The 18,159-nt window shown below is 43.7% G+C and overlaps 1 protein-coding gene across 4 annotated transcripts in view; it reads right to left on the minus strand.

Annotated features, from left to right (window-relative positions):
* Positions 1-315: 315 nt before the first annotated feature.
* CSNK1A1 (casein kinase 1 alpha 1) overlaps positions 316-18,159 on the minus strand; it is a 39,221-nt gene continuing 21,377 nt past the window's right edge. For 2 of the 4 annotated variants that reach the window (XM_075856600.1, XM_075856603.1), the window contains 3 exons: positions 17,734-17,840; positions 17,100-17,248; positions 316-2,937 (listed from right to left, as the gene is read on the minus strand). In XM_075856600.1, the coding sequence (XP_075712715.1) occupies positions 2,930-2,937; positions 17,100-17,248; positions 17,734-17,840 (264 nt within the window). In that variant the 3' untranslated portion in view covers positions 316-2,929. Of the gene's footprint in view, positions 2,938-17,094; positions 17,249-17,733; positions 17,841-18,159 lie in introns of those variants that run through there. The other 2 variants (XM_075856602.1, XM_075856601.1) reach the window with 2 other exon arrangements.

The raw sequence follows: 18,159 nt of genomic DNA on the forward strand, positions 1-18,159 counted from the left end.
TACTACCAAAACACATCCACCTCATCGTCCACCATAGACCGGTAAGCCGTTACCCTAATGTCTACTGCATCCTCTATTTTACAGATTATGAAAGTCACTTTACAATAGCTTGGCGTGGTAACACCCTCAGAACACCATCGCTATAGTACTGGAGTGGTTTCAAAGCATATTTACTCAAACAGGCGTTACCAGAGAAGATAATCTGAGGAAACAAATGTTCAACATTACAGTTAGTCATTTACTTCCACTTCCAGGATCAGAGCTGGAAACCTTACTTCGCATGCTTGCTAGCATTAAAATAAATAGATTACACTGTAGAGGAACAACCAGTATTTTGATCTTTATTTTTTAGTTGGGCATAGGAACAATTGAATGGCAGTACCAGCATACTTGGGCCACTTTAGCTCCATGTGTTAGGCAGTTGCTGGAAATCAAGTGTGAGAACTGGCTGCATGCATAATGTGGTTCCCATTTCAACAGGACTGCAGACTATCCATGTGAGCCATTAAGAATAGGATCCCTGCTGTAATAAAAACTTTTAAAACACAAGTAAAATGAGCAGCTCAGAAATTCAGATAGTACTTATATTCTGTAAGAGTGTGATCTGTGCCTGCATTTAGGACGATAAAATCCCCGAAAAGCTTCTTGCAGCTGAAATAAAACCATAACCAGTCTTAAGGAGGATCTGCATATAAGCCAGGCGTTCAAATTAGGGGAACCGTGAAAAACCCTTATAGCACTAACCAGGGGCTACCACCACCTACTAAATACCCCTCTACAAAGTTACAACTGGGGGTTGAAAAGAAGCACAAAATGTATGCAAAGCAGTATGTGCACGCATCATGGCTTATTGTCAAAATCATCTACCAGGCGCCATAACTCTTAGAAGTGTCATGGAGCCCAGCAGCCAAGAGGGTCAGGGACCAGCATTCTTTTCAACCCTTGATAAAGAAACTTTGAGTCAGGGGCACATTTAGTGGAAGCCTTTGCACTCACTAGTAGTATAAGGGCATCTATGGCAATAAGACATTTGAAGGAAAGATGGAATTAAAGCAGTCTGCTTGAGATATATATATTTTTATTTATTTCTTCCAAACGTATGCCATTACTGATCACGTTTGAAGTGAAACCAGTGAAATTATGTAACCACAAGCTACATTAAAAGCTCCACTTAAGCAAAGCCACTTTACACAAGGGTATCTATAAGATGCCTGGGAAAGAGTGGCGGCTGCAAAGAGCCACTATACAACGCTTAAAACTTGTTTGAGGCTGTATAATCTGTATGGGGCACAGCTGAGAAGTACATAGACGAGATATGCTTTCCAAATCAGCATCACTGGATCGTTGTCCGCAATGCGGTTTGTTTAAGAACAGTCCTATTCAGCTGAATGCCAGCCACTGTATACATCCATTCAACTCTTTTCTGGGTGTTGAATAGTGGGAGCCCTTAGCACCCACCAGTCTTATAATTTATAGACACCCTTGTTTAAAAGTGCTCCTAGTGGTTAAGACCACTTACAGCACCACTATTATGAGACCCTACTTATCAATGGCATGTCAATAAGTCATAAAGGTTGATGTGGAGTTGGTAAAGTTAGTCATGCAGTATAGTGTAAATACAGATAATCCTCCAATAAAAAGGGTCATTTGGTAATGGCTCTTTGTACTTCCTCCCTCCCCATCATACTAAACACTTTGACAGCAGTAGCAAATCAATTAAGAGTCCACCCAACTATCTCTTCAGTAAAATCCCATACACGTTAAATAATTTTTTTTTAACCATCTTAAAACAAAGAAATTATTCAACCAAACATGAAGCTTAAAAATAAAATTGTAATCTACTGAAAGAAACTGTATCCATTTTTTTTTTCGTTTTAATGAACTTGTAAACAAAAATGTTCAAAATAAAAACAAAGGTATCCCAGATCATGTTTACAGTGATTACATTTCCTAAGCCACTTAAACAAGCTTTTAGTTTAAAGATGTTAACTAGATTGTGACAAAAATGCTGCAGTTTTGCTTTTGTACAGGTTATTTCCCGTTTTCTAACGACTAGAACTGCCAAGTTGTGTTTTTAGATCTGCACTGTAGAAGATGTCCTTTTAAAAACACAGAAAAGCTTGGTTATATTATTATTATCTGCTTAAAACTGTAATCTTTGGTTACATCAGGGACATTTATTGGTTTCAGATTATCAAGAAATGGCAGACTGCTGTGGATGTACATCAAGATTGGGTTTTTTTCCTAGGAAGAAAAGCTACTATGCCAGTAGATCCTAATAACCTGGAGCCACGTGGTCACCAGAATAACCAAACAAGGTGACAGACAAGAGATCAAAAATAAAGTTCTAGTTGCTCATTGACTGCAGGAACACCTACTTGTACAGCAAGTGGGCCTCACAATGCAACAGCTAAGAATGTTTTAAGTGTACAACTTAAAAAACACAGAAGTGAAGAAAAAAGTAAATTGGAAGAAACAGTTTTCTCTTTAGACTTGGGTTGCGCGACCGTCTCTAGGAAACCACTTCACGTTGCTCTTCTGAAGTAGAACTAGTAAGCAGTGTAAGGTTCGAGAGGTTAACCATAGGAACAAAAAATAAATTGGCATATGCACAATTTCTTCCACCACTGTTGAACGCCAGATAACTGAACCACCCGTCCCACGCTTTCAGGGGGAAAATTGCAATAAAAAAAACTGGACACCAGGTTTCACTAATCTTAGTGATATTCACAATTATTAACAGCAGCTACGAGTCGGCACATCGACGCCGCAGGTAGCCAGTTTAGACTGAAATTAAGTTCCTTTTACACCAAGTAAATGGTCTCCCACAACAACTGGCAAGTGGACATCTGAACTAAAAATCTCTAGGCTTTAAGGGAGTGATGGGTCCAGCTCGTGCCAGGAACTGCAATGCCTGCTCCTTGCGTATTCAAAATCCTGTTGGAGAGAGGAAGAGACAAGTTTTACCAACTCATGTGGAGTGAAATGCAAAATGTCAGTTGATAACCCACAAGCAAAACCAGAGAACAGATTAGAGAGTGTCGCCAGAATGTCAGTTATAGTAACAGGGTGTTGTGGAGGAGACTAACAGGTCTGTAATGTTTATTTTCATTTTTTGTCGAGAGATAGGTTATTACGTTTATGCTAATGAGCATTTAAGTGCAGCGAGGGCGTTACTGTGGCACCTAAATGCTCTTACGTCACTCCCCAGTTCAACCCCCCTCCCTAAGGCTATGTTCACACGTTTAACAAAATACAGCTGAAAATTCAGATTTTCAGCCGTTTAAGCAACTAGCCTTTTTTACGTCCGTTTTTCTATAGAGAGTCAATGAAAACGGGCTCCAAAAATGGCTCAAGAAGTGACATGCACTCCTTTTTACGCACCGTTATTTGAAAATGAGACTTAAAAAAAGCCCCGTAGGAACAGAACGCCGTATTTCCCATTGAAATCAATGGGCAGAGGTTTGTAGGAGTTCTGCTTCAGACTTTTCAGCAGTTTTTTGGGATGTTTACGGCTGAAAATAGACCGCGAGTGTCACTGCTCTTAATGCATGCGCAGTACAATATTCCTGCTCGCCGTTCTAATTGGCAGTATGCGCACTCACCGAAGAGGGACGCTGTGCATACGAAGTACCGCCGATTAGAGCGGCGAGCAGAAAGACCGTACTGCGCATGCGCTGGGTGAATAGCAGGGACGCGCGTTACAGATAGTACAGGGCCAGGCATAAACGCGCCGATTACGCTGCCTGGCCAGTCAGAAGGGAGGGGGGGTTGAACTGGGGAGTGATGTAAGAGCATTTAGGTGCAATGGTAACGCCCTCACTGCATCTAAATGCTCATTAGCATAAACTTAAAACATTTCTCGACAAAGGAGGCAGTAAGCAGAAAATGAGAATAAACGCTACAAACAGGTTAGTCTCCTCCACAATACCCTGTTACTAGTTTAACTCGGACATTCTGGTGACAGACTCCCTTTAAGATAGAGACCAATCTTTATAGAAGATCTATATACGGAATATATGCACCTTCACAAAACAGGAGCGGAGGCAAGATAAGGGTAAAGAATCGAGAGATGATGGCTTTAACTTATTTCCCAAATACAAGAAAGTGTTATGTTAAAGGACAAATTCTCTAATCGGGAATTAACGCAACTCAAAAGAACCAAAAGAGTTTTGAGAGCATTTAACTTCCATCTGCCATGCGATCCATCCTAGGTTTACATTCAGATGACAGTCACATCAGGTTTCTCGCCATCTTCCTTTTAGCTGAACCTAAATTTACACTGTTCACCTTGTGGCAAAAAGAACACGTTTCCTGTATTCTATGGCTTGGTACGATCATGGTGATATGAAACACATATTAGGTTTTTCATGCTTTACTACTTTTGCACAATAAAACACTTAAAATTTCCAAGATCCGTAACTTTTGTATTTTTGCATCAGTGTAGCGGCGTGTGAGGTTACTTTATGTGGGACAAGATTTCATTGGTACCATTTTGGGGTGAATGGGACTTTTTGATCAACTGTTATTATATTTGAGAAGGGGATGGGGAAAACAAAAAAAACGCAAGCACACCAAACTCCATTATTATACCTTTTTTTACGCCGTACACATTGTAGTTTAACCACTTCTGGACCGCCCATAGACTGTAAACGACCGAGCGGTCTGCAATTAGATCTGCAGGGCCGTTCCAGAACGTCCTGTAAAGTTAGCAGGTCATTGAGGAACGCGGGCGTAAAACGCTTTTTCAGCCACCCAGCCGTCCGGGAAAAAAACAATAATTTCGGATGTATATTGGTGTGTTTTTTCCGACGCGGTTTCAGCTTCAAAACCAGCAGCAAAAAACTGAATTGGGCCTAAGGGTGACGTTAGATGTGGCGGATTCACTGCAAATTTTACCTGCGGATTTGCGCAGCCAAAGTCTGCAGCAGATTACAGTACAAGGCAAGTAGATGAGATTTTACAAAACTCATCTGCATGCTGCTGACATTTTACACGGCACCATTCATTGTAAGCGCACCTTGCGTCCAGCGCGTAAGAGACACATATTTGATATCGAAGTCGGTAGGAGTTGCCAAATACGTATTCAGTTGTTTACCCAGTGGCATGCACCAGATGTAAAAACACACTTCTTTCAACTTTATTTTCCATTTTTCCTTCAATATTTAAAAAAAGTTACATATATCTTATTTTTTTTTTACACAATATGGAAGCCCAATATGTTCTGAAATATACAAGACCACATACATGTAGGTTGGAAAATCAATAGAACAACAATTTGCTTTTACATTGGCACATGGCTAAAACATAATGTGCCTGGTCAGGAAGGGGAGGGGGGTAAAGCTCCTTGTCAGGAAGGGGAGGGGGGGGGGGGGGGGTAAAGCGCCTGGTCAGGAAGGGGAGGGGGGGGGGGGGTAAGGCTCCTGGTCAGGAAGGGGAGGGGGGGGGGGGGAGTAAAGCGCCTGGTCAGGAAGGGGAGGGGTAAGGCTCCTGGTCAGGAAGGGGAGGGGGGGGGGGGTAAGGCTCCTGGTCAGGAAGGGGAGGGGGGGGGTAAGGCTCCTGGTCAGGAAGGGGAGGGGGGTAAAGCTCCTGGTCAGGAAGGGGAGGGGGGTAAAGCTCCTGGTCAGGAAGGGGAGGGGGGTAAAGCTCCTGGTCAGGAAGGGGAGGGGGGTAAAGCTCCTGGTCAGGAAGGGGAGGGGGGTAAAGCTCCTGGTCAGGAAGGGGAGGGGGGTAAAGCTCCTGGTCAGGAAGGGGAGGGGGGTAAAGCGCCTGGTCAGGAAGGGGAGGGGGGTAAAGCTCCTGGTCAGGAAGGGGAGGGGGGTAAAGCTCCTGGTCAGGAAGGGGGGTAAAGCTCCTGGTCAGGAAGGGGAAGGGGGGTAAAGCTCCTGGTCAGGAAGGGGAGGGGGGGGGGTAAAGCTCCTGGTCAGGAAGGGGAGGGGGGGGTAAAGCTCCTGGTCAGGAAGGGGAGGGGAGGGGGGGGGTAAAGCTCCTGGTCAGGAAGGGGAGGGGGGGGTAAAGCTCCTGGTCAGGAAGGGGAGGGGGGGGTAAAGCTCCTGGTCAGGAAGGGGAGGGGGGGGGGTAAAGCTCCTGGTCAGGAAGGGGAGGGGGGGGGTAAAGCTCCTGGTCAGGAAGGGGAGGGGGGGGGGGTAAAGCTCCTGGTCAGGAAGGGGAGGGGGGGGGGGGTAAAGCTCCTGGTCAGGAAGGGGAGGGGTAAAGCTCCTGGTCAGGAAGGGGAGGGGGGGGTAAAGCTCCTGGTCAGGAAGGGGAGGGGGGGGGGGGGTAAAGCTCCTGGTCAGGAAGGGGAGGGGGGGGGGGTAAAGCTCCTGGTCAGGAAGGGGAGGGGGGGGGTAAAGCTCCTGGTCAGGAAGGGGAGGGGGGGGGGGTAAAGCTCCTGGTCAGGAAGGGGAGGGGGGGGGGGGTAAAGCTCCTGGTCAGGAAGGGGAGGGGTAAAGCTCCTGGTCAGGAAGGGGAGGGGGGGGGGTAAAGCTCCTGGTCAGGAAGGGGAGGGGGGGGGTAAAGCTCCTGGTCAGGAAGTGGTTAAACAACGCGTAACTATTGTTCGGGTTGTTAGGGTATGTGCACACGCTAGCTGGCTTTTACATCTGAAATTACAGACTGTTTTCAGGAGAAAACAGCTGCGTCGTTTCAGACGTAAATGCTCCTCCTCGCATTTTGCGAGGCGTCTGACGCCCGTAATCTTGAGCTGTTCTTCATTGACGTCAATGAAAAACGGCTCAAATTACGTTTCAAAGTGTCCTGCACTTCTTTGATGAGGCTGTATTTCTACGCGTCGTCGTTTGACAGCTGTCAAACGACGACGCGTAAATTACAGGTCGTCTGCACAGTACGTCGGCAAACCCATTCAAATGAATGGGCTGATGTTTGCCGACGTATTGGAGCCGTATTTTCAGGCGTAAATCGAGGCATAATACGCCTCGTTTACACCTGAAAATAGGTCGTGTGAACCCAGCCTTCTGATCGCCGATCTAATGCTTAGATATACTTAGTAAATCTACTAAGGCCATGCCTCTGGCACAGCCCAATATGCATAAAGCCATGGCAGGCTTGAGGGCCTTTGCTAAGCCCCTGGCAGCCACAGCAACACATCCGTGGCCCACGATCACATTGCGGGTCGACGGGTAACAGAGGAAGCCCCCTCCCCTGTATACCCAAGCATTTGAGGGGTTAAACAGATTCAGAGTTCACGCTGATCGCAGCAGTTAGAGCAGGAGCCCGGCTTTCATCAGACAGCCGAGCACCCACTCCTCTTGTGCCGGGCTTATTTTGATGCGCTGTGCACATGCATTAGGGTAAGGCCCTTCAGTGACCATCGTGAAAAAGCGGTCTCTAAGGTGTCCGATGTAAAAAATACAGCAAATTAAAAACAAACCAACATATTTGTACTTTAATGTAAGAACTTTACGACCCTTCCCGTATGACTTTCATTTTTTTCTTCCCCACCTTCCAAAAGCCATAATTTTTTTATTTTTCCATCGATCTAGCCATGAGGGCTTGTTTTTTGCGGGACGTGTTGTACATTCACGACACCATTTAATGTACTATATAATGTAATGGGAACCTGGGAAAAAAAATAATTGTGGGGTGGAAGAAAAAAATAATTCCTCAATCTTTTGAGGGGTTTTGTTTTTTTACGGCTTTCACCGTACGGTAAAAATGGCAGGTTAACTGTACTCTACCGGTCAATACAATTATGGAGATTCCAAATTTATATAGTAGGTTTGCTATTTGTCAAAGAAACTAATTGTTAAAAATAAAATGTGCTTTGTCGCCACATTCTGAGAGCCATAACATTTATTTTTCTGTCGATTAAGTGGTATTAGGATTTATTTTTTGTGGGGCGAGCTGTAGTTTCTATTGGTACCACTTTGGACTACATTTGACGGTTTCATTTTTTTGTGGGATATGAAGAGACCAAAAAAAAACAGATTCCGGAGTAAATTTATGGTGTTCACCGTGCGGGTTAAATAATTGTATCTTGTATTAGTTGCGATACCAATTTTGTTTATTTTTTTACATCACTTTAGAGGAAGAATAGGAAAAGGTTTCTTTTTTTTAACTTAATATTTTTTACACTACTAAAATGTTCAAACTTTTTTCTTTACATATTTTAGTAGTCCCCCTAGGGGACTTGAACCAGCAATTGTTGGACCTCTAGTACAGTACACTGCTATACTAGTTTTATGCAGTACATTGTCAATTTTACAGGCTCCTGTTAAGCCCTGCCTCTGGCAAGTGAAGAAAGGCAGCCCTGGGGGCCTTCATTAGGCCCCTGGGTGGCCATGACAACTACCAGCAACCCCGATCGCAGCATCTAAGGGGTCAAATGGCCAGGAATAGCACGATCGCTATATCTGGGGTCGGAATGCTTCTCAATCCCAGTGTGCTCAGCAGGCTGCTGTAAGTTACAGCTCCTGCTTAGAGAATGAGCACTCACAGGAGCGCTCAGCCACTTCTACCGTGACGCCAAAAGACGTCCCTGTAGACGAAGCACCCACACTGCCTGCCAGGGTGGGTGGTAAGGGTTAAAAGAGATCCACTAAATACAATGGGATGCATCGTTAGATCCATTGCATAGATTTTGTTCTAAAGGATGGCAATGGAACAAAAAAAATTATTAATATCTTAACAGCAGGGTCACGGTCATCCTGGGAATTATTTAGCCAATCACACAACTACCGCCACTTCCGCCCAGCTGTGGGGTCCTGAGAGCATAAATTGCATCTTCCCTAATTCTAGGGTTCTCTCAGTTTTATCAAGGAACTGTACATCCCACTAGGTTTTGCAGAAGGGAAGAGCTGGTAAAGTTATTGGTAGAGTAAGTTTTTAGCCAAAAATTATCCCCATGCCTGTAGCTTAACTAAAAGGGGATCTGCCCTGTCTGGGTAGCACGTGGTAGAGGTGAGATTCTGAGCTCGGGCATACATAGTCTATGACTTGATTCCCTACTTTCAGGCAAAAAGTTTTAAATGCTGCCAGGACTGAGATTAAGCCTGCGACTCCTTTTCCTGTTGACCGCATTAGTATATCCTCCGTAAAATACTCTGGCCAAGAGTATGTGGACACCGGACTGTTACTTACAGTATCTAATATGAACTTCTTGGACATACATGCAAAAAAAAAAATTTGGAATTTGAAGTTGGGCCCCCTTATGCACCTATACATGCCTTCACACTCTAAGAAGGGTTTTACAAGATTGTGGAGTACATCTGTGGGAACACGCTCTTTTGGCTGAATGAGCAAGATGTCAGGCACTGATGTTGGAGCGCAGATTGTGAGCCAGATCTTCTCTTCTAAGTCATCAAAAAGGCGTCGGATTAGGTTGATGTCAGGGCTCTGTGCAGGACACGAGTTCCTCCACACCAAACATAAATCATGTCTATCCGTAATTGCACAAAAATGGTTTCCACAGTCCGTGCACTGCCCGGAGCTATAAAAAAAAACAAAAAAAAACACACAAAACATGCATTTGCGGTCAGTGCTCATTGAAGTCAATGCACATCTTGCATGTGCACGGTCCGTGATTGCGGACGGCCTGCGGAGCATTTCCGCCGCAAATAACACAATATGCTACATGTTGCAGGTTTTACCGCCCCATTGACCCAAGAGCAACGTATCTGCAGCATAAACTTGCATGATGCGGATTTAAAAACTGCATTGGTCAATTTATGAAGGTTTTTGCTGCAGATTTTTTTTGTGCTGCACTTTGCTGCTACTGAAAATGCTGTGAAATTTCTGCACAGAATTCTGTAGCGTTTATGCTGTCTGACAACCCAGCCTGTCATTAGGGCTATGCACAAGTCCCAATGTTCATATTGCAATCGGAATTCGGTATAGTGCCAAACACAACATGTCCCTATAAATCCCAGATTTGTGGTAGTTCTCCAATAAAGGGATAGCAAGTCTCAATCCATGAAACGGATCTCCCCTCAGAACTAAGCAGCCACAATATTGCCCTGTTTTTCGCACATTACAAACCAAAATGAACACGCTTGTATGCATGAGGCCTAAATTTGCATATGGAGAGAGCGTTCAATAAGCGGGTTTGCAGGAGGAGCAGGAGTCACCGCAATTAAAAAACCTATAACTTGAAAATACTGAATCAAGTAATAGAAAACGAAGTCCCCGAGTCCACCATCTCCCCCTTTATCATATGCTGCTCAGACAGGGTAGCATTGGAGGCCTGACAGATCTGCCAGGTTATATGTGCTGCCCTGAGGGCCAAGCACGCATGTTTGCTTCAATGAGCAGAGGAGAGGATAGCCACTGCCAGACATCTCTAAAACTGACAGGTTTGGGGTATTGCCTAATTTGTTTGGGCACTTTTAGGTGAAAATATAAAGTTTGCTGTGTGAAAAGCAGATGAAATCTTAAATGATTCATATAATTCTCACACAAGAAAAGCGGTCAGTCAGCCTGGGGTGGGCATGGGAAGCCAGACTCGCATGTTAGGGAATCATTTCAGTTTTTAACTAAAAAACACTAGTGCAAATTCTTCGAAGACGGCTTCTCCAGCCCTATCCTATGCAACCCTCATAGTGCATCATAGATAACACAACCTTAAAGAGCTTACATGTGCAGCATGTAATAGGCAGGGCTTCACAAACACTGGATCATTTAAAAAAAATTAAAATCCTATCTTCCGCCGTTATTTACATATCGGTGTCGTTATATTTGGCGCACGATATGTAAAGAAGCCCCTGAAGTGTCAATGGGGCGTTTCTATCTAACTAAATGGCAAGGGGGCGTGATGTCTTCGCTCTGACACTGTCCGTGCGGCTTGCACGGTGTTCCCTCCCGCGAGAACAGACTGGTGGTTCTGCAGAGAGCGCTCTCGAGGGAGAACAAAAACTAAACACACTACCAACCTTGTGACCATCACAAGTGACCCTGTGTCGTCCCAGCACTGCATACGGTTTACATCAATCTTAACTAGTAGGCCTTGAGACCAGGAAAGCGTACTACTGGAAATCCGTAGGTTTGAAATATTGTAAGGAAACGAGCAGGCTCTTGCCCCGCTGAGCTGGAAGATCAGTCATCTTTGCATCAATAATACAAGGGAGTCATTGTCCGCACCCATGGACACAAGTGCCAACATAACACTGTAGCTAGGCAACCCTGAGCAGCAATGGAAGACAAACTCCATATGGTGCAACAAAAGGTGGAGTCAAAGCAAACATCCTGGAAAGAATCTAATTTACTTTCCCTATATTGAAAAGTTTCTTCAGACATCAAGTCACAATACAATAAGCAACTTCTTAGGATCTGTACAGTAGGACTTATTGCTGCAGCATTTTCACGCTGTACGTGAGAAAAACAAAAAAAAACTTAACATGTATGGCTAGCTTATCTGGAAAGGAGGAACCTAAGGGTGTGTTCACATCAGCGAAAGGTTCAGTCAGACCTTTCCGTCGGAGGAACCAATCAACGGAAAGGCCAACTGAAGCGATACCGTTTGCATTACCATGGATTTCAACGGTAATGATTCTGTTGCCAATGGTTTCCGTTTGTCTCCGTTCCGCAATGTTTCCGTTTTGGCGGCATCAATAGTGCAATCGACTGGGCAATGGTTTCCACAAAAAAAAAAATAATAATTGCAAGCTTACGGAACGGAGACAACAGAAATAATTCACAACGTAAGTTTATCTGCATTTGTTGATGGGCTCCTCCCTCTGACGGAACCGAACGCTCAAGTGAACACACCCTTAAGCCCCATGAACAAGACCGTAAAATCGCCAGTAATTATGGTCTCAGTTTCTATGGACGGACACCTTCACGTATATTTACAGGAAGAGGTCAGTGGCGTAGAATCTTGCGAAAAAAATAGGACATGTCCTATTTTTTTTAATTTTACGGACCGTGCTCTCACACTTTATAATAGGAGCACGGCCCGTAAAGAGGGACGGCTGTCCGCACCCGTAATTATGGGTCGTAATTATGCACACGACCGTATTTTATTCTATCCGTAAATACGGATCTGTAGTCATCCGTATATATGGACCTGTATCCGCAAATACGGTCCATAATGCATCAGTACTTTATCTGAATATAGGGACCCGTGAAAAAAAAAAAAGGCGGCTGCAAATGTCACCAACAGGTTGCATAGCAATGCTTCTGTAAATACAGTTTACGGATACATATTGGTAGCCGTGCGTATTTACGGAAGCATCAATAGGCTTCTATGGGAGAGTCCGTGCCGTAATTACAGGTTCTAGAACTTTATCAGCGTGGACACCATCAGTAAAAATATGGAACGGTGTCTGTGGCCAATAGAAATTAATGGGTCCGTAATTATGGATGAAAAATAGTCGTGTGCATTGGGCCTTATACATTCAAAACTAGAAAGGACAGAAAGATCAGCAGACTTGAGCGCTCAAGAAGTAAGCCTAGCACATTAGTCTGTTAAATCATCCAGCTAGGGAAGCTATTTAATGTTTATGCTAATAAAAACGTACATCATGGAAGCATTTACAGACCGCAAGGCCGTATCGTTTTCCTGGTAGAAAAGGGAATCGGTGAGTATAACTAGAAAAGGATAGCAAAACAACATTAATATACATCTGCCTTTCCAAACATCAAGGCTTAAAGAGGCTCTGTCACCAGATTTTGCAACCCCTATCTGCTATTGCAGCAGATCGGCGCTGCAATGTAGATTACAGTAACGTTTTTATTTTTAAAAAACGAGCATTTTTGGCCAAGTTATGACCATTTGTGTATTTATGCAAATGAGGCTTGCAAAAGTACAACTGGGCGTGTTGAAAAGTAAAAGTCCAAGTGGGCGTGTATTATGTGCGTACATCGGGGCGTGTTTACTACTTTTACTAGCTGGGCGTTCTGATGAGAAGTATCATCCACTTCTCTTCAGAACGCCCGGCTTCTGGCAGTGCAGATCTGTGACGTCACTCACAGGTCCTGCATCGTGTCGGCCACATCGGCACCAGAGGCTACAGTTGATTCTGCAGCAGCATCAGCGTTTGCAGGTAAGTAGCTACATCGACTTACCTGCAAACGCCGATGCTGCTGCAGAATCATCTGTAGCCTCTGGTGCCGATATGTCCTCGCTCGTCTGACACGATGCAGGACCTGTGAGTGACGACACAGCGTGATCTCTGGAGAACACGGCTGTGTCTGCACTGCCAGAAGCTGGGCGTTCTGAAGAGAAGTGGATGATACTTCTATACACAACGCCCAGCTAGTAAAAGTAGTAAACACGCCCCGATGTACGCACATAATACACGCCCAGTTGTACTTTTACTTTTCAACACGCCCAGTTGTACTTTTGCAAGCCTCATTTGCATAAATACAAAAATGGTCATAACTTGGCCAAAAATGCTCGTTTTTTAAAAATAAAAATGTTACTGTAATCTACATTGCAGCGCCGATCTGCTGCAATAGCAGATAGTGGTTGCAAAATCTGGTGACAGAGCCTCTTTAAACTCTGTCCACACAAAAAAAAAAATTGACAAATTAAAAAATAAAAAAAACACAAGACTAAAAAGTCAAAACATCCAAAAGACATTTGAAAATCCTGTCTGAACCGGTCTCTTCAGATAGAGATCTCCTGTCCCAGAAACAAAATGTGAAGAGCAAGACAGTTCCGTACCTATCAGAAGGCCACTACTAGAATACAGATGAACAGAATAGTAATTCTGTAATGTATCAAGAACAGGACATTTAGAAGCCCCTACGTTGGCACCAGTGGTCGTTTGCCAACAAGCAGAGAATTAATGGTGCCAAGATGACATCTACCAAATGGTTTCCTACAGAAACTAGCCATTATAGGGTTAGTCATTATTTGCTTTCATGTCACTTAAAAATGTCCTGTTCTAAAACCTTAGCGACTGGTGTTGCTCAGGCTACTTCTACGCCCTGGTCAGATTTCCACATTCTGCCTTTACGCTGAAAGAGTCACTGAAGTTCTCCTGTGGACAGCAATAGTTCTAGTGTGCTGCAGGCACAAATGACCACTGACCTGAGAATAGTTAGGACACACATGCAACATGAGGGATTGATAGAAGATATAAAGGACGACGTAGAACAACACTTATACCTATATATAAGAGATTTCCCATTCAACTTGGGCCCTTTTACATGGGACAATGATCGGGCAAACAAGCCTTCATACGAGTGCTCAATACCGATCATTGCCCTGTGTAAACAGAACGATCAGCCGATGAACGAGAAAAACTCATTCATCGGCCGATCTGCTTGTTAACACGGCCAATAAAATGGTCAGCAGCATATCCTTATTTACACGGGGAGATGTGCTGCCGACAATGGAAATGTATGGGGATTAACGATTGTAGTAATGATGCCTCATCCCAATACATATTATTGCTCCTTGTGGAAGGCACAAACAAGCGCTGATCAACGGAGCTCTCTGAACGGTGCTAGTTTTCAAGGACCCTTAATCAGGTAACCTTTGTAACTTCTACAAGACCCCTTAATCCTTATATTGCTAAATATATGGACTTCTACAAGTAAACCTCTTTCTAAGCTAACAATGAAGGGTGGGGTTAGGGGGTATGGTAGACCTCTTGAAAAGCTTGACAGTAATTCCGGTTGCAATGCAGCCTACTTCACACCAAGTCTCAGCTAGGTCTCACTTTTAGAACTGTAGTACACAAACGCCAGTGTCAAATTCCAGTTGCTTCACCAATTAAAAAAAAACCCCACTGCTTTCAGATGTTTAGAAACTATTGGACTGCCAAGCTGAATTTTGGGTAGAGGACTGTGCCACCACATAAAGTTTGTCACTATGTTACAAAGAATATCAAAGAACTTTGCCACATAAGCGACAGAGGGAGGGTTTAAGTATACCACAGGCTAAGGAGGTTAATATCTTTGCGAGTCATGATATCCTGTTCCAATGGTTAGAAGTGGCTCAGATATGATCTACAGTGGACTGATTTATGGCTGGGCAATAAAATAGAAAAATAAATCAAAACTCAGGTTTTATCAATTATTTTCTCCCGGTTCAGGCCCCATGGACTCTAATGTAAAGATAGTGTATAATTGTGGACCGCAATTACAGATCCATTCACTTCGGTTTATTTACAGGAAGGTGTCCGGGCCGTAGGAGTATAACACAAAAGATAGGACATGTCCTATCTTTTTGCGGTCAGTGCTCCCATACTTTGTATGGGAGCACGGGCCGAAAAAGCGGGTGGCTGTCAGCGGCCAGCCGTGCCCATAATCTCGGTCCATTATTACAGGCACAGCCGTGTGCATGAGGCCTTAAAACTTAGACTGTGTGCATCTTCAGGAAGCAGACACAGTTGAATCCAAATGGTAGAGCAGGGGACCGCAAGGTTCCGGCATTACCATTCACTATGTATCGCTGGACGCAAGGTAGTGATGTCATCGCTCCCGGCTGCAGACCAGAGGAGAAAAGGTATCTCCTCCACTCCTCATTGGAACAGGGTTAGGCGAGTATGTAGATTATTATTTTAATCAGGCACTATCGGGGGCATTATACAGCATGGGGGCAGTTAAGGGGGCACTATATTAAGTGAAGGCAGCTATAGGGGCATTATACTGCATGGAAGTCAGTTATGGGGGCATTAAACTGTGGGGAAGGCAGTGTCAGGGGGTATATTATATACAGTAGTATACAGCAGGCTCAGGGCATAAATATGAATCAATGACATCTCATGCAAATAGGGGGTGTGGTCTAAATAATCGTAATCTAGGTTACTCGTTCAATTAACCGTGATTTAGGTCACAATTGCCCAGCCCAACTTTGATATCAATATTCTGGCAGGCTGACAGCAGTCCCAAGTCTACACCCAATATCTTGGGATAAAGAGAGCCTTAGCCACACAACACTCGGATTCTCCTGCACAACCATGTCCATGTGCATTCATCATTAAGGGGCCTTGCAAACAGCAGAAGTGGAGCAGCTGCCAATAGGAACAAGTTAGATTTAAAGAGAACCTTTCACCTCTCCATACATGTGCAGCTGAGTGCATCATGTAGTGGGCAGGGTCGCACAAACCCTGGGGCAGTCTGCATTTTTTTGTACCCTCCTCTGTTATTTAGATATCGGTCCCGTTATATTTGGCACCTGATATTTAAATAACCCCCTGAACTGTCAATGGGGAGTGTAATGGCAAGGGGGTGTGTTACTATGGCTGTGACACTGTCCAATCAGATACGGACAGTAACAGCAAGAGCAAGGATAGAGGAGAGAGTGTGCGCGCGCGCGCATGCTCACTCTTCAGATGCCAAGATCAGTCTTCTGCCGAACTGGCAAGGGGGCATGTCACTGCTACGGACAGAGTAAGAGCTGTGGAGAGGAGAGCGCGCATGCAACGGCACCGATATCTAAATAACGGAGGAGGGTAGAAAAAAAAAAGAAAAGTAAAGTGCCCCAGGGTTTGTGCAGCCCTACCCATTACATGCTGCACACGTATGGGGAGGTGAAAGGTTCTCTATAAGCGGACAATTGAAAGTGATTCAACTGGTTGCGTAAGGGGAACAGATACACTTTGTATGCAGCAAATGTTTAGTCAAGGACCAAAATAATGACATTTTAAAAACAGTAAATTTTTACAGCAATTTTCTTTTGAATAATCCACCACCATAATTTACAAGCCTGATAACAAAAGGGACCTGAAGCACGCCGCAAATCCCTTTTGCAACAGAAAGGCTGAAAGAAAATACCACATAGATTAGAGCAACAAAGCAGAAATCTGAGCTCCCAATATTCCTTGAAGTGTTAGGTCCAGGAATGTGAACTAAGAAGGCTCCACATTCACACCATAAACTGGCCCCCACATTTGGAAAAGGGAGTAAATGCATGAGAAAGATGCAGTTAAGATGACCCCAAACCCCAGAAGATGAGAGATTTCTATATATTGATACACAAATAAGGAAGTTTGAATTTAAAGTTAGTAGTCAAATTCTCCAAGGACGTCTTTTTCTATTTTTTTTTTCTTTATTTTTATTCCTTTTTTAGGCCAAATTTGTTTTAAACCACCTCCTCGATCTAACACTCTGAATTGTGAAAATCCAAATGGTGTTTTTCCTTAATGATAATTTGATCTCCCTGAAACGTCTCTTGGTTCTTGGCTACTAACCTTTCATGTTACTCTTGGATTTGTCAGTTTGCTTGCCTGTGGGGGTTTGGGCTTGCTGGCCCTGCCCACTGGAGGAGGCCGCTTGCTGAGCTGCCTTTTGCTTCAACATTGTCCAGTCAAATGTGTAGTCATATTGGTGATTCAAAGTTCTGTAGAAGAACATAGAACAAGGAATCAGAAACAAACATTGCACAAATACAAATCGCATAAAAAAGCGCCACATTTACAGTATAAAACTAAGCATCAATTCTAAATTTCCCCAGAAACGTTTTACGTAAGGCGGTAAGGAAGCATTTATAAGCCTCCCAAAGATTCTCACAAAAGACTGAAAAAAATAAAAAATAAGTGACTTTCAAAATTAATGGAGGCACAATGGTGGCATCTTTCAAACGCACCCCCGCTGGACAAACGCTCTACCCATGGATAGAATGCTATTTATTGTTAGTTCGCACAAACTTCTTAGATAGTGTCAAATACATAAATCGCACTCAATAAAGGGGATCCTCCAGCATTGTTAATTATAAATGATTTTGTAATAAAATGCTGGCTCAATAAATAGATACCTCTAAAATGGTTTACGTATATTTTATTTCACCTGATGTTCTTCAAGCAAAAGAACATTCTAGGTTAATACCTGAACAGAATTCGGAAGAGCTGCCTCAGATACATGTAGTCTGGAGCTTCCTCAAAACGCAATCCACGACAGTAATTAAGATACATTGCAAATTCTGCAGGAAATCCCTGTAAAAAAAATTGTAATGTGAATAATTATTATTATTTTTTTTTTTTAAATAATTTATTGGCAGCTCAATTGGCTCTCCAAAAAGTTGGGCCAAGTGTGCACATTCATGGCAGGCAAGTTAAATGGTGAACCGTACTGTAAAAGGGACCAATGTTCTCAAAATAGGTACAGCTCAACAAAATATGGCAGTCCTATATAAACAGGAAATAAATGAAGATTAACTTTAACTTCAGCTGAATTCACAAGCTGCGGTAGCGCGTTCCAAGGAGCACATGGCACACTTTACTACGAATTGCAGCATTTTGTGATGCAGTTAAT

Source organism: Rhinoderma darwinii, chromosome 3 (genome assembly GCF_050947455.1).
Source record: "Rhinoderma darwinii isolate aRhiDar2 chromosome 3, aRhiDar2.hap1, whole genome shotgun sequence".
Classification (NCBI taxonomy): domain Eukaryota; kingdom Metazoa; phylum Chordata; class Amphibia; order Anura; family Rhinodermatidae; genus Rhinoderma; species Rhinoderma darwinii.